This window comes from Strongylocentrotus purpuratus, unplaced genomic scaffold (genome assembly GCF_000002235.5).
Source record: "Strongylocentrotus purpuratus isolate Spur 01 unplaced genomic scaffold, Spur_5.0 spur5_scaffold_15, whole genome shotgun sequence".
Lineage (NCBI taxonomy): Eukaryota > Metazoa > Echinodermata > Echinoidea > Camarodonta > Strongylocentrotidae > Strongylocentrotus > Strongylocentrotus purpuratus.
Window position 1 is genome coordinate 2,694,220 of NW_022145600.1, and position 18,231 is coordinate 2,712,450.

At 35.7% G+C, this 18,231-nt stretch overlaps 1 protein-coding gene across 1 annotated transcript in view; it reads left to right on the top strand.

Annotated features, from left to right (window-relative positions):
• Positions 1 to 15,604: 15,604 nt before the first annotated feature.
• Positions 15,605 to 18,231, top strand: part of LOC100893591 — a 10,528-nt gene continuing 7,901 nt past the window's right edge. Inside the window, exons 1-2 of the mRNA XM_030985342.1 lie at positions 15,605 to 16,006; positions 17,683 to 18,096. Coding sequence (XP_030841202.1) covers positions 15,716 to 16,006; positions 17,683 to 18,096 — 705 coding nt within the window. The 5' untranslated portion in view covers positions 15,605 to 15,715. The remainder of the gene's footprint in view (positions 16,007 to 17,682; positions 18,097 to 18,231) is intronic.

Sequence of the window (18,231 nt, forward strand, 5' to 3'; positions counted from 1 at the left end):
AACGCCATGTTTATTGCTTTTGTTTGTATTCTTTTAAAGGGATGACATTGTGAATAGCGCACGAAATCATATTTCTTTTATAATCTCAATGTGGATTAGGGCTCAATAGAATTAACTTGGGTTCTTTAGTTATGTTTCAATTATTTGTTTTTATTATTATAATCAGAGAATACAGCCTGTTGTTTTTACTTTATCATTCACAATTACATCTTTTTCGTTTCCTTTTGTAAATACTAAATTGCACTAAAGAATAAAAACACGTATTTTAATCAAAAGAGAGACAGTTGTTATATAAAGCAAAATAGGAAATATCCGTAATCCGCTCATGCAACATGATAATAAACTTAAATCAGGGCTCAATACAACTTACTCAATACAATTAACTCAATATGCAACACGATTAACTCAATACAATTAACTCGGGTTCTTTGCTGATGTTTCAAATATTTAGTTTTTACTATAAAAAAGTGAAGTACTCGACTTCTTTAATAAACATCTAACAATATACCTCTAAAATTGTTAATTTGTCCTTGCCGGATTAAGGGACAGCGACGTGTATCCTCTAAAAAGGCGCTACATAACCCAAATTATGATTATTATTAGTAATAGTAGTACATTATTAGTAGTAGTAGTAAGTATCAATATCATTATTATTATTGTTGTTATTATCTTTATCACTATCATTATTATTATTGTTATTGTTATTGTTGTTGTTGTTTATATTATTGTCCTTATAAAATGACGAAATAAAAAGGACGTTGCCTCAGTTAAAATTTTATATTCATTTACAAAATACATGATTATCAAAACAGATATCAGAAATCGCAATAAGTAAGCGTATCGAGGAGCTTAGAATAATGATGTTTAAGGAATATTTATTTTGAAAGAAGATTGTATAACTTTAATCAGTTATTGACGTGGTATTATAAACATAAAGATGATACATATATTGCGGTAAGACAATATGATACAAATATATTGAATATGTACTGAATAAATTCAGTACTCGTTTTTTTTTTACTTGTCATGTTTTGTCAGGTTTTAAATTGGTGACACATAATAATACTTTCCTTTTTACTTTTAGAAACATATAAGATGAGGGTAGTTCTTTTTTTCTTTCTCTTTATCTAAGTTATTTCAGTTTTTTAAAATAAATATCTACATGATATAAATCTATGACTAAATATAAATATTAAATCTCTTATATCGTACAAACAATTCGCCTCGATTAACATCTTTGGGCATCTTTATTTTCATTTCCTAAAAATGAATTGTTGGCAAAGCTTGTACGTTAATATAGGATCTTAGCTTACAATCACCGATGAATGAGTACATAAACTTCTTTTTTCTTTCAATTAAAGGAACTGATGCATTGAAAGTGAATACAATCAAATATCATGTCAGACGGATCGAGTACAATAGTGACATCACTCGTAATATGCTTAACTTTTAAAAGACATTTTGTCTCATAACACAAATCCTTCGCAAAAGCATATACAAGACAGCGATTCTATAGCCATATTGTTTTGTGCATCGAAGATATGATTTTACTGCCAATATATTTTAACCCTTTTGACACCATGGGTGGGCTTCAAGTTACAAGCGACTGAGTAGGCATAACATACATTTCAAGACGGAACAAAATTGGTGGACTAAAATGTCAATGAGTAAAGTTGTAGGAATAGCTATCGGTAAAGTGACGTTGCTTACCTGCTATGAAACTCTTAATCCTGAAGAAAGAGATGGCAAGTCTAAAGACGGTCTGACTGTCCAGTTTCCTGTGAAGTGTAGCCTTGTCGACTGGTAGAAGGTTCTCTAAAGCTTTAATCTGTTCCCGGAGTTTGTCCCGGTACCGTTTGGACTTGAAGCTGTCCGCATGAAGTACCATGATGATGTTGATGAGATGTAGAAAAAGCGATTGGTAGTGGCGGATAAAAAGGAACGAAGAGAAGTAACACGCGCCCACCGGAGACACGGAGAGACACGCCCCGGGAGGGTACGGGGTGACGACGGGTGATGGACGGGTGAAGCGTTCAGAACCACGTTGATAATGTCCGCAAGGAAGTTTGGGAGGAAAAAGGTGAAGAGAAACAAAGAAAAGTATAAGAACGTGCTCAGGTTGAGGAGATGATGAGTAAAACGAACTTGTTGATCGCCAACAATTAAATTTCGCGAGAAGACAGGGGGGAGATGGAGTTTGAAGTTTCGTTAGTGCATGTAAATGTGCGAAGAGTTGTGATTTGGAACTAAAGTGGGGGATCGTGTTAGCAAGGTGGATGGTTGGGCGGTCGCGGCGTCTCTGTCTGTCCCTCTGTTTGAGTGTTGTGAAGTTTGGGCTTGTTCTTAATACGTCAATGATTTTAGAAACGTGTGGCTTTGTTGGGGGTGCACCCAATCTACCTCTGGGTCGCATTGCTAAGGAACACGAACTCTACATGCCGATGGATCTATGCATAATTATGTTAGCTACGAAGCAAGCTCGCGTGAGCTTCATTAAGTATTCAATGGCGGGGGCAATTGAGTAGCTGTATTAGCCCTATTTTTATCCCTCGCTTTCTCCCAACTTGGAACTGTGAGAGAGAGGATAAATAGAGAGAAAATAACCAAATACCGGAAACACTCAAGAAAATTTTCGGGGGCTGGACGCGTTGCTGTGAAACGTGGCAAAGCAGTTAAAAGAATGACAACGAATTGATATTTGCAGATTTGAAGGATACTTTAAAAGATACCTTACCTGGGGTCAATTTTGGAGGTGTTGTTAGACCGAGGTCCTGCCGAATTTGCTCGTCGCGGGGATGGACGTGAAAAGGGTGTACTCGCTTCCATCCCCATATTCTGTAGAATATCAAATTCACTCAATTGTGGCGACAACATGGTTAAGCTGAAAGATCCACTAGCTAGTAAAGGGGATACATCCAACAAAAGGTGATACTGTTCACTGTATAGCCACCGAATTTCTCTTGTTCTGTGTTTAAATTAATTTTGTAAGGTGAAGGAAAATTTTCGCATAACGATTAAAAAATAATGTTGATTCTAGGCACTGGAGCATAAAGTCTGAAACGGCAGTCAAGTGCAAAAGCTCACTGAGCGGTTAATACTCCCTAGCCCTCTAGTTAGGTAGACGTCAGAAATTATGAGACAATTTTAAAAGAACGGGGTCCGTTGACTCTCATTCTCCCCTCTCCTCATAGCGGTTTTTAATTAAGCATTTTTTTCCCTTCCTCCACCGCGAATATTAAACGTCCAACCCTCGGTACCTCGAGCAGATAAAAAAGCGGCGTGATTTTTCATTGACGGAGAGAGCGCGAGTAACACGGCCAAAATCTGGTTGCTATATGACGCCCGGTATTATGACGAGTCTATGACCAGCCCACTACAACCAGACACGTGATAAGATAACAGCAGCATTTGTCTCTCTCTCTCTATTTTTTTAAAAGCTGAAGATTCAGTACGAGCAATTTTTACTCCACCCCATCCCCCCCTCTCTCTCTCTCTCTCTTCTTCTTCTTCTTCTTCTTCCTTTTCTACTCCATCTCATCTGATGTAAGGTTGTGTTTCAATATACTGAATAAGTGTGCTCCCTTAATATTTTGATCATTATTGTCATTGTTTGAATGACAAAGAAGGTATACGTTTAGGAAATAATATTGATATATTTAAGCTTTGTTTTATTTTGTCAAGGCGTATCGGAGCTTCTTTGTATTAGAACATTTACTTTTAGTGATACATGCATGCTTTCAACACAAGGTTTCTTAATTAATACAATTTTTAAAAGTATCAAAATATAGCGTGGAGAGGTAGAACTCGGATCTTACCTCAGTTCTTGTTTAAATTCGAAAAATGCTTATTGATGCTTTTTAAATGTGCTCCGTTGCACTCATGTACTTACAAGTCCTTTGCTGTAAAAGGAAAATCGACTAAATCATTCGTCAGATATCTTAGCCTCATATCTGATAACGAAGTTCATGGTTATTTCATGAAAATTGAAAGCATGAAAAATATAGCGTTGGTTGTATGCCGGCTGTGCTTGAGGTATAAAATAAGTACAAATGTTTGTTGTTGTTATTTATTAATATTTGTTGGTATTATTATTAATATTTTTATAAATTATCATTAGTATAAATATTCTGGCAGTATTTGTTATTAGTAGTTGAGCGAGCTCCGCTTTTAAACAAAATCAAGTAATGGAAATATTGTTTAAATCTCTGATCTCTATCAATAATGACTTATATTGGACATATTTAGGCAAAATTATGAGTAAACCATTATCAAAATGCATGGGAAGGCAATCTTTTAAGTCAATCAGTCAAGGAACTAATCTTGTAAGAATTACATTCGTATCGTGTATTATACTTGTACCAGAATCTTGAATGCAAAAGAGCTCTAAAAAGATTACCCAACACACCTCGCGAGTAAATCCTCTTTAAGGAAAGAATCACAGCAAATTACAAAACACAATCGTATCAAGTTCTTTATCTTTTTAATCGCGTCGTTTAGACCACATTGGGCCCACCCCCTGTAGATAAAGAATGACAACTAAATTTGCTCTTTAATTAATCAGCTATTCTCCCGGGAATTAAAGAGGGGCTAATCATATTATCATTCACATTGGTGGTTTATTATACATGTAAAGAGATACGCGATTTTATTTTTTTAATCAGTGCACTTCTCGTGCTTTTTCATTACAATAGTTTGACTGACATTGTTATATACACGTATGAAATGCCTGTTTACAATAATATATTACTTTATCCAACGTCAAAGATGAAACAATATTTATATTCTTTAAATAAATCTATAACAGTGAGAGGAAAGGAAGACAAGGGAAATGAAAGAATTACGAGATTAGGATGGTTATTGGATAGGTTATTCTTTATATCAAAGTATTGTTACTATTTAGAAGACAAAAACAGAAAAAAGACAAAGTTTCCCCAATCTTTTACAGAATATAAATCTTTAGTTTTCTCACATCAACGTGAGTGGGTGTATGGTGTGCGTGTGTGCAGTGTGTGTGTGTTTTACGCGTGTGTTCATGAGTGTGCGTGTGTGTGAGGGAGGGGGCAGGGTGGAGCAGGTATTGCACCAGTATGATAACCTCCAGATTTGTTAATTTTTTAAAATATTAAGTGAATAACGTATAATTGACCTATAAATTATGTTTATATACTTTAAATTTACTTCGTTGCCAGGTTATATACTGCAAATGAGTTTATGTTCAATAATGTGTATGTATAAGCAATTAATATCAATATTGAAAACGTTTATTTATTTTATTCAACTATCTTTTTGTTTGTATTAAACATTTGGAGGAATAAAACAAAATTACTATTAAAACAAATATTAAAAAGTGTATGTGTTTGATTCTAACTAAATGTACATTTATATTCATATATTCAACAAATTTGCTTCTTTGTTATTCTTCCATTAAAGAAATACATATTATACTCAAATGTTGTATTTGTAGGTAATATACATGTTTTAAAAAAGGATTTTTATTTTTAATTATTATTGTATTTAGGTTGGTATTAGTTTTATATGTGACTTTTTAGTACACTCTAAAAATACTGTGCTTGGTAAGAACCGTTTTTTCATTTTATTTGAATAAGTTATATATATGTTTGTTTTTATTTCGTTATTGTATTCTATTTTTATCTCAAGTTTCTAAACTTAGATGGTTTTCTTCGAACATGTATGGCCTTGATTTTCTGGCGCCTTAATCATGGCACTAAACAGTCGTTATTATAGTTTTTAATATCAGTCAATGCGAGATCTTACAGAGGTAATGTATTATTTCAACAACAAAAAACGATCAGGAGATATATTTATATACTTATAATTTGTTATCGAATATGACATTTTCTTACAACATTTGTTTTGTTGAGATGTACTTTTGGGCTAATCTTCTAATTAATTTTATGAATTTTATCTTTAAGCAATGTAAATAAAAGTATCCTTCATATTATTTGTAATGTATCTAAGAGTATCTTACATTGTTATTTTTCATCTTTTTCTTTACAAATGATATAGCGCCAAAGTTGATGAATCTCGAGATTTAAAAAATATTAGTATTGGCAGTTTCATTTTTTTCTTTTTCCAATATTGATGAAATGTGGAAACACGTTTGGGCGTATATAAATCATAAACGATGCTGGGTTTTTTGTTGTTTCTTCATTATAATTTCATTGCAATTGTATTGGATCATAACGTATACATGTCACTGAACTTTAGTAAACGCGCTACAAAAGCAATACATGTACATTATCCATAAGATAAATTATATTGAGGTAAAATAATATATTAAAACAAACTAAATCATTTACTTTCCACTGGGTGTAAAACGTCACATGTGAAATCATTGACAAGTTATTTTAGTGAAAAGAAATTGGCTTGTTAGAATGACCCATTTAGCGGTTATACAATATAAAAAATTGAAATGATATCAAATAATGTAAACGTAAAACAACATTAAAGATAGTCTAACCCTCAGTCTTTGACAATTATCAGATTGTTTCGACACAACCCAATATCACATGTTCTGGTGACATATCGAGTTTTTATTAGATAATTTATTTAAACATCATTTTAAAATCAGTTAATCTCATCTTCTTTGTGGCAGCTATTCAATAGTAATACATTTATAAATTGAATAATATTAACATATAATATAATGATATAAAATGGAGTGTAAGTATTACGAAGAAGATGAATAGAGTGCCATGTGAAAACTACATGGGTTATGAAACTAGAAGTCTGATGAATAAAATACATAGCTGATTAAGATTTCTAATTACTACAATGCAGGGCTACAATGAAATTCATCGAAACAGAACAAACACCGTTTCTTGTTCAAGTATACAGGTTATTTTCTTGTTCCCGCTGCAGTGCCAATAGACGTTGATGATATCACGCGAATCTTCACTTTCGGCATTCTTTAATAGAGGCGGCTTACTGGCATGATTGGAGTGAAATAAAACAAAAAACGGTGTTTTCCTCTAACTTATAGCATGATCCCCTATACAGAGTTACGGGGGCAAACACCACTCCTTAGAAAGCGGTTAAGTTAAGTCCTAAAGAAGTGCAAACATGGAAAGCATGAATGAAAAGCTAGGGAAAACATCGGTTTAGTAAGAGTTTGTTCCTTTTCACCTCAATAATGTTTGCTCGGACTCAACTGAAGTAGATACTGCCCTGTGTCGCCTTCATCATGACGTCATATTTTTGACCGTACGCTGTGCGCGCGCAGAGATCGTAGGGGGAATCTGTCTGATTGGCGGAACTGTAGGCTTTCGTTAAAGGTAAAGACTAGTTCTGGTCATGCGATTGCATTGTGAAAGAAACGTTGTGGAATCGATCAGAAAAGGTTGATCATCTAGCATCTAGCATCTGCAAGGTTCTGGAATCATCAAAATGATAAGAAATTTGGCCCATTCTTCGTAAAGTTACAAGCACTATACACAGAAAGATGTATATGGGACTACCCTACATCTCTCACAGACCATGAGAGAAACAAATTTACCAAATATATGAATTAGTAGGCGGTTTCCCGGCAATTTTTTTATCATCATGTATTAGTCAAAACATATTCTTTCACATGATTGGTAATGAGAGCTTCCATTTCATTTTTTTGAAATTGGGGCGTTTCCAATACTGGTCTTTACCTTTAAAAGGAAAATCATAACGTTTTGCCACAGCACGCTATGATTATCAAAATATATCTTTCAACCAAGTGCTTTTGTTTGCTGACGAAATATTTCAGAAGAAATTCTTCGAAACAAAGACCTCATCCCTTAATAAACACCACGGAGTGTTTCTGTCATCGCTCTCAATGGTTAAGTTGAGTTGAGATGAAATATAATAATCAGAACGGGGGAAAGACAGCAAGACGTACAAATAGTTCACATGATGATAAGTTAACAAACCAAGATGAAATGCACAAGAAGGAGAGAAAAATGAAAATTCGCAAAAACAGTTTATGATGATAAAAAGAATGACGTCCGATCCTTGAAAAAAAAATAATCGAAGTACAAAGTTCCCTTCACGAGGACGGTCTCAAACAATAAACAGAACTTTAGGAAAGGGACCGCAGAACAAATTGAAAGTGATGAAGCTTGAAGTGTGAAACTTACTACAAAATCAACCAATCTTGCATCATCATGACCATGATGCATAAGGGGTTGGAATTGAACGGACAACATCAAGTTACAGAAAGCACAAAACCTTTCGAGTTTCAGTCAGAGATGGATGTCCCAAAATGACATCATGGATGACAAGATAGATATTTTTTAAGATAGATATTTTTTGAGATCAGAATAGTGAATTTGAGAATGAGTCACGGTGAAAATAAAATAGAAGACAACTTGTTAACAATCTAATGAGCCCAAACTGTTTTTTTATAGACGAAACGAGCAGGTGAACACAGCAAAAACAGCAAGAAGATACATTTATAAAGAAAAACACATAAAAGACCTGCCCCAATTATTAACAATCCGAACAGATCGTGAGTCTTTTGTAAATCCTTTTTTTTTTGCTACGGCAGGTAGCCAGTGAACACTAATTCGTTTAATAAAAGTATGGAAATGCAAGCATTACTTTAAACAAACAGAACTTTGTTATTCCTAGCTCATTTTTTTTCTGATTGAGATGTCATAATTATGAAAGGGCAGAAAATAAACCTTCTAGAAATGTGATTTTCTCTTTGGAATTCAGATACCGTCCGCCAAATGACTTTTGGTACCCTTTCTTAAAATTATTTTCAATCGCCCATGTTTAACATATGCATCATATGAGTTGCATTAAAATGAAAGAGGAGGATCTAAGCTTTACAAATTATGTGTCATAAATTAATTATAATTGTGACTAAGTTATGATGAAACATCGATAGATCTGGGTTTCGTTTTTTCTGGAACGCACTGTATAACAAGTATATATTTTTGTTGTTATGTATTGTGTTCAAGCCAAAGTGGATGATATTGAACGTCATGGAGGACGAATTGTATAATGACGACGACAACGAAGGCGTCTACGCTGGCCTTGTCAACGACTCCAGCAAGTCATCTGCCACTTCGATCCAATCGGCCACTGGCGTCGAGCCATGGGCAATTCAGACATCTTGGTCTGCCCCTGCTGTACTTGACCAGGATTGTCACCAGTTCTTGATGCCATCACTAAATTCAAATTCAAATTCAAATTTATTCATGTTTCTAACAAAACATTACAAATCAATTATAAGCATTTAAAACAAATTTAAGAAATACATGTTGGAAACAGAGGGGTCCACTAAAAAGCAATGCTTGTACAAGTGTGGACACCTCAAATGAAACTTGGGAATAATGAGTAATTAAATTATCTAATATGTAACTACAAAAGGAACTATAAAATAGGGGAAATAAAAGCAGCAAGGCCGAGGACGAGCTACCCTCTATATCCTATCCGAAGGACGTCATGGTTTCCTCTCATTACTTCCTCATGTTCTAGTAAGTTACACGGTGATCGTTTCTTTATATTTTACATTTATTTCCTTCATATCAATTTGAAGAAATGTGTCAGAAATTGTCTGTATACAGTTTGTAAATTGGAAGCTCGTTATTTAGATTTAAACCTCACATCACACGAGACCTATTCTCTTGCATTTTTTTTTAATTTTATTTATTTATGCATGTCCATAATTTCACAATTCATTAAAGTTAACATCACATGAAAAAGAATATAATAAACCAAATCATTTTTCAATTTTACAATCCTTTTGAATTGACTTTACATGAAAAAGAATATAACAATGTTTTTATCAAAGACAAGTTGCAACTATTATACAGTTTAAAAAATGAACACACAAAGCCAAAGGGGATGAAACATGTGTTATTATGTTCTTGCTTTTCATAATATTGTTATGACGGTGACTGAAAGAAAACACACTGGCGTAATTTCCTTGCGCATAATATCGATTTTAATTCTTTATGATTCATGTTAGTGTTTTACCAAGTATATTTAAAAATGAGAGGCAAACGAGTAATTTTAACAAGTAGATGAACATTTTATAAAGATAATTATGATAATTATGAAGCAGAAAAAACTGAGGGAAGAAAAATGACAGAGATGAGAAGAAAAAAATTGTAACTTGTGAGAAAAAATGGATATATGAAATTGCTTTTTCGATTTGACTCCTAAAAGATCGATACATCAAGGATGACGAGTCGGTGTCGTCCGACATCGAGTACATGGACGAGTACAACGATGCTGACGTCGAGTCCAACGCTGATGACGACACGACCGCAGTCCCTGGCCTTGTGTATACTGAGGATGAATGTAAGGATCTTATGAAGAAATGGTTCAAGAGACGAGTCAAATTGTAGTATTAATTACTCACTTCTATTGAGTAGGGAAAGAAAATTACTTTTGGAGGTATGATTTGAAATACGGAGATAACATGAACCGATAGAGAAAAAAGATGGCATATTCAATTTTGGAAGAAAAAATTTGATGAAATGGCGCTTAGAGACTTCGGAGGTAAGCGCTTCATAAGTAACGTTAAAGAAAGAGAGAGAGAGAGAAAAGGGGAAGAATACAGATGGAGGGATAGAGAGAAAGCGAGAAACAGATAGAAAGGGGCACCGAGAGAGAGAGAGAGAGAGAGAGAGAGAGAGAGAGAGAACAAACAAAATATGTTGTTTCATGCAGGTCGGTGTTTCTATCAAATCATTTCATGATTAGCTAAAGAAATATATATATATATATAATTTTACATAGTTTCATGCTTCTTATTCGATGAGAAGACACCGACGATGAGTGCACTGTTGATCAGAATGAGAAGGAGAGAGAGACCAAGGATGCAGTCGAAGAGTCCAGTGAGGATGAGAGCAGCTCACAGACTGACCAGGTCGTGATGGTCATGAGATTTAACCTTGTCTTCATGTACCAGACAGGTGAGCTGAATATCTACTTGTTATTTGCTTTTTTAAAACAAATTCGTGTATCATTTCTACATTATTTTCATTATAAATTCTCAAAAGATATCAGTTAGACGTTTCTTCAATAGCTCACCTATGAATATATTGATTATATCACTCACACCCCCCCCCCTCGACATAATTTATCTCTCTCTCTCTCTCTCTTTCTCTATCTCTCTCTCTCTCTCTTTCTCTATCTCTCTCTCTCTCTCTCTGGCTCTCCCCTCTATAATTCTCTTTCAGTTGTTTTATTGTTTAAATGAACAAACTTATCTTTTATCATTCCAAAGTTGAGTTTTTAATTTGAAATATAATCTTTTGCAATTTCTCATCTTGGCTTTAGATGTCTACAATGGTTTTAAAATTTAAATAATCGCTAAACTCCTAATGTAATTTGAACTACCCATTTTTCTAAAACCCACCTTTGAACTTTTAGGTTTTCTGTTTATATATTTTATATTTGATTTTTAATTTATGTCAAACTATGTTCATTGTAATTAGATATGTATATTTTTGTAATTGTGCATGTTTTTATCTGTGAATTGTATCGCAATTCAGCCTTTTACGGCTGCGAAAATATGTTTTAATAAACCTTGAACTGAATTGAATTGAGTTGACAAATCAAACATCAATACAAATCACGAAATCTTTAAACAAGTTTATTTTTCTTCTCCTTGTTCTCTCAACAGGACTTTCCTTGGACAGTGACAATGACCATGAAAAATGTGGAGACCAGCGCACAGGACCGGGGGTGGGCCAAGGCTGATTGCGATGAACATCATAAATGACATGCAAAATGTACTACATGAAACAAACAAAGCGGCCTAATATCGATAAGCATTATTCTGTGTATTTCTTTCGAATTTATCTAAGTTACTGAAACTTACCCTACATTTTGCTGCTAAAGGTGAATCGCCGCCATTCAGCATTCAACGCAAGCTTTATAAAACTACATGAGTGATGTTGAAAATATAGTAAGTTAACCGTTCTCGCCTATTTTATTACAAACAGTGAACTAGCAGCATCAGTGAGCCACAATCGCTACCCGCCCCTTGCCCAGTTAGTTGTAGGCTAGTACATCACAGGGGTTTTGCCGCCTAATCGCGATGTGAAATAGGAGAAATGAGAGACAATGCTTCTATGAAATTGGAATGTATTTCAAATATATTGGTTGGTAATGTGGTGATGAGCATCATACTGATCATGAAGCTGATCTGTTGCAATGGCGGAATAAAGATGAGGAAAACCATTTTCATGGTGAGCCTTTTTAGACGCTTTCTGTTTTAAACCTTATCAAAAGAATCAACGAAAAATAAAAAAAATAAAAGAACAAGAGATTGGGTGTGCTAATCTACAATGACAAGCTTATTTTCACCTTTACCTATATTGTTAAGATGCGTTTAAGAGTATCAACCTTCAGTAACTAACTTAAGCAATACTTTACAGCTTTAATTATTTTAATGAAAATAAACGATTTAATCAGGCGTAAATATGTTAAGTTATCATTATGTCTTCTTTCTTAATTCCTTTACAGATAACGGAAGAAATATGAACAAGGCCTACAATACACATCAGCTTCATGCATATGTCTTAACGGCGTGCTTCTCATCAACTACCCAATTGCAATGATTACAACCAACGGTTACTATACCGTGCAATGATAGATTTAACCAAAAGATATTTATCATGAATTTTGGTACACAGGTGGCAAGAAAGTTGGCCAAAGATGACTTTTTTGGGGGGGGGGCACATAAGAACCATCCCCAATTTCGGTGGCTGGGATGTCGGATAGCCCCTACAAATTTGGGTCTCTTTTTTCTCCATTAAGCCCCATGGACAACATTTTGTCGAAAGGAACAGTAATTGCTGTACATTACAAAATATGATATGGGTATTCATGGTGGGAAAGAGAAGCCAATTTCTATAGTATCTCACTTTTATGTAGCATGTAGGTTTTGGAGTAATGATTAACAGATTTTCGTTGTATGATTATGCATTTTTCTGCTGAAATCTCCAACACAAACTGAACTTTTTCGTTCTGAATTTCGTATCTAAGTTTTTCATAGAAGAGTACAAGGATTACTCACACTATATGCAATTAGTCATCATGATAGCTAACATAACGGGATTCATGACCAAAACTCAAACAGAATGCTTGCTCTTTTCATCGGTCCCCCATCCTCGGTCCATTCAATTCTGGATTAAACAAACTTAGTCTTGTTTAGTCTTGAGCGATGACCATACTAATGCCTGTTGGAACTTGAGTGGCTCTTTTCTTTTACTATTAAGCAACCCATAAAGATACACATAGCAAAATACACACTGAAATATTTTATGTGAGGCACTTTTATAAACCGATTGCCAATACATCATGAGAAATGGTTACAAGACGTATAGAAAATTAATCATAGTTACATGCTCGCAGTCTGTAAGATGAAAATACAATTTGTCCTTGAAAACTTGAAATTCTTTATCATCAAGTTGACTTGATGATTTTATATAGACCTATTAACATGTATGAGAAAAATCATGATTTTTCTAAAAATTACATTCGCATTACAAATATTTCGTCCGCATATCAACTTCTGTTTTCTACATTTTGAGAAAGAGCAAAGCTAGTGAGCAAAAATTAATACACTTTAGTATGTAATTTCCTTATCCAAACACACTTTAAAAAATATACAAATTTGAAAAATGATCACCTCGCTGCCTGTTTACGAAGTGACGGATACCCGAATGTCGGTAATGTAACGTTCTCAGTGGCTGCAGCTCCCTTGTCCACTTTCCTTGTTGATATCTTGCTTTTTGTTAAGCCTTGTAGTAGTTCTCGATAATCGAATTATCAACTTTTCATATAGATATTCTCCATAATTTTTGACGGAGTTACAATATAAAGAATAATAAAAGCTAATCTATACTTGTTCAAAAACAGGTGTCATGATCAAGGTGAGTTTTTTATTTAGATTTTAACTGTGCACATGCACTGTTAACTATGCTATCAAGGGCTGGCTGGTCACCAACAAAAGGGCTAGATGCATTAAGATTGCGTGCATTACCAATAGGAGGTGCTCTGAGATGGCGCCGTTTGACTATACATCTTCGTGTCATTGAAGTTATGAGAGTTTGACCAATCCGGTTCGAGTTGTGGCACCGTGGACTCTGCGTTGTAGCCCATGCAAGCACAAAGCAAACGAATAATATATGCCATGTACATGTAGTGACCAACTGAAAGCAAGTTGGCCAAACTCTGTGTATGGATGGCTATCTCTCGCTAGTTTCCCCGGCTTCTCTCCCCCCCCCCCCTCTCTCTCTCTCTGTATAATATCCTCGCTAAGATTTCATTAAAAATCCTATATATACGTAACATAGATCCTAGAGTGAGGTGAATTTGTGTAAATGAACTCCCTCCAAAAGGCTGATCTCTTTTCCCTACTAATATTTAAAGGGCTGTTATCCAGCTATAGCTAGCTATATCATATTTCCGCTGTCATTTTAAGTGTTAATTAACTGAGGAGTATCACCACACTGCAGGATGTTATATTTTAAGAGAACTTTGCAATTTTGGGGGATTGTGTACTTGAGGTAGGTCAATTTGTCTTATAAGGGGGCACAAGCCGGTTGCAATGTCTCTCCCCCCCCCCCCCCCCCCCCACCACCACCACCACCCCTATGTACTTTGTGGCAGGATCTCGGGGGGGGGGGGAGGCATCTAGCTAGCTCGCGCTCGCGATAGCTATTTTCGATTACCAAAACGACTGTTGCTAGGTCTAGGATAGACCGAAAGCTTCAGTCTCTATACCGTCGGTTGTTCCACTGAGACTACGTCTGGCTCCACTTACCTCCGGTTATAGAGACTGAACGATCGCCTATGCCAGCCTATGTTGAAGATACAGTCTACGGGACGATACTGCCCTGACGCTAAGTTAAATCCTTTTTTTGGTATTATCGCATGCACTTACATATACGATTGCCATTTATAATGAAACCACACATGATAAACATTAAGAAAATATGTACCTTGGACCTCTGCATATGAAATCTTCTTCAAAAAAGTGTTATTATCTCTTCCACTTGACTGTCTTCAGACGTCAGCCATCTTGAATCAAAGTAATGAATATTCATGACAAAGTTTTTTAGTCTCCACCCCATTGACCTCATTCATAGACGTGCGCGTACGTGCACGTACATCTCGCATTGGAAATGCATGGTGGATACTGGGTGTGTACCGTATGGGGCGCCAAGTGTTACCCTAGTTTTTCGGTATAAAATCACCTCATTTTGTTACAAAATTTGTACCGAGTTAATTTTGCTACAAAATGATTTGTACCGAATTCATTTTGTTACAAAAGTTTTTAACAAAATAAAATGTTGTTACAAAATAAGTTTTTTTTGTTCATTTTGTAATAAAATAAATTTGGTACAAATCATTTTGTAACAAAATTAATTCGGTACAAATTTTGTAACAAAATGAGGTGATTTTATACCGAAAAACTAGGGTAACACTTGGCGCCCCACAGTACCGTGTGGTAACGGGTGCAGGTGGTGGTCAAATCAGGGAGATGAGAGTTTAAACTCTCTGGTCGACCTTTTCCTAATTAAGCGAACGTTAAGTACACAACCGTTAGGGTTTAATTTCAACAATCATGGCTGATCATTGGTGTTGTAATTGTGGTTGTGATTTGGTTTATGATTCAGAGAGACGTACTTTAAATGCTAAAATCAAAAATAAGAAATTTTCATCAGCAGATGCCCTTAAATCACTAGGAATAGAAATGACCCCTGGTAAAGAAAAAGTAAATCTAATATGTCCCACGTGCTCCAACTTGATCGGCAAACTATCCGAGTCCGATGCAAATTTAAAGGAATCAAAAAAAAACCTCAAAAAGATCACCAAAACACACACGTACGTGGGATTGAAAATTAAAAGAGAAGAACGTTCACCACACTCGGCCTCTAAAATGAAAAGGAGAAAAACCAGCAACACGCCTGTCAAAGAGGAGACAATACACAAGACGGCCCAAACACAGACTGGAACTTGTCACTCGGGACAGTCGAGGAAACGGGTAAGTTTGTACTTTACAGGGGCGGCGATCCCGGGGAGACGGGGGGGGGGGGGGGTACACGTCTCCCCCCTCAATTTTTTATGGAAAATTTGAAAAAGTGCAAAAAAAATGTATAGCAAATACTGACTGAAGACTGCAACACATTTTTAGGCTCTGGAGGGCTACGCTCCCTCGCATAATATCCTTCAAAATGTACAAGAAGATATTGTAGAAAAGTGAAGTGTGAACAAAATATATTGCTTGTTTTTATACAATAGTTTTTTTTAATACAACAAAACTTCAAAAACTGTGAGGGGTAGTCACTTCCGTCACCTTCATCCCTATCGTTCACTGTGCTCCCTCGCGCTGGCGTACTGATGCGGGACTTGGGGGCAGTTACCCCCCACCCCCCCCCCCCCCCCCCAATAAAATGTAAGAATGGGTGGTGATGCGGATTTTTTTTTCTGCCCCCCCCCCCTAGACGTTGTTGGTCATTACGCCAATGCTCCCTCGTCCCTCGCATTTCGCCCCCCCCCCCCCCGTCATGAAAAGAAATCGCCGCCCATGGTATTTCTCTATGTTTGTTTGTTTGTTTGTTTTATTTTATTTTTTCACATTTAACTGACATGCTGGGGAAAATTACATACATTCCTAGTTGTTCATTTCACAATCGATGGTATCGGCTTGATAAAGACATTCTCATAACCTAGGCGTGCGTACCCATATCTTTTAGAATAAATCAAATCACCTCCTTTGTGGCGCGGTTGATTAGAAGTTGGACTGCGAACCACGAGAGTTTCAATTTCTACAGATTTCAGATATAGAATTTTACGAAGGAAGGACCGAGGCCCGAGATTCTGGAAATTGTCTGACAAGGCCCCCCCCCCCCCCCACCCGTAAAAAAATAAAATAAAAAAGAAGGGGGAGAGCATCAGCATTTGGGGTGTTATATAATTTTTGCTGACTAGGAAAAAATATTTACACTTTTATTTCTGAGGAGTCCGCAGAAATAAAAGTGTAGTACCTTTGGTGAAGAAAGGAAGAAAAAAAAAACTACATGGACCTATAAGGCCGACGAAATTTGTATAAAAAGGTTAAAACAAGATTTTGTTTTATTTATTAAACATCTTAAACACTGGTCAGGTGGCAGGGGCGGCACTACAAAGGGGCAGGGGCGACCGCCTCCTTTGTGATTCTTTAAGTGATTAAAAAAAAAGAGGAGACCAAAAGTGGAGAAAGAAAAAAGAAAAGTATAGGGAAAAGAAGGCTGGGTCATGTAACCATTTTTGTCTTCTTCATTTACAATACAAATAAACTAACATATGGGTCATCTTGCCCCTCTATCAAAATGTCCTGGCACCGCCCTGCAAAGTATGCCCTGTACGCCCCTAACATATTTGTTGTAAATCATACCCATACCCCCACCACAGCCACACACAGACACACACCAACAAATGAAGTCTGTTTCCTGTTTACCTACAGTATACCTTTGAAGTTTGCAATTAATATGATTTAGGTAGGCCCTACACTCCTTTGTGTGCGTGTGTGTTTGTGGGAAGGGGGCGGCAATTATATGATATTCCTTTTACATTTGCAATTAAAATCGATAATGAAAAGTTTCAACTTATGTAATTATATGTAAAACAATATCTGCAAAAACAATAATATTGTGCAACTTTTTATCATTATCCTTGCAGAAAAATTCCTTCCTTTCCCAGGCTGCAGGGCATCTCGAAGGTGGGCGTTATAAGAGGTCGCTGGAGAGCATGAAATCATCCAAGACTTACAACGACTTTATCATTGGATCAGTATGCAAGCAAATTCAAAAAGAGATGAAATCAAGTGGTCCCATATTCAACATTGATTCCCGCAATAAGACTAAGTCATTTGAAAGTTATTCCTGGAAAACCGCAAACAAAAGTTTAAAGAATAAATGTCCAACCCTCATGACCATTCTGGGAAGCACGGTGGAAAGAAAACTCAGCAAGAAGGATGATGTTCGGCTCACAATGATAGCAGCTCAATTGTTCTTCGTAAGATGTCCAGCAAAACACAAAGTCCTCCAAGAATTGATTGGACTCCTCCTGTGGTTTGCCGGCACCAACAGAAAGGTTACTGAATATTTTCTTTTTCAAAAAAAAAAAAATAAAAAATCATCCAATATTTATCTGATTATCCAGTCAAATTATATATCTAAAACTGAAAAAATTGCATGGCTCGAATACCAGGTTAAAATTTATTTGAAA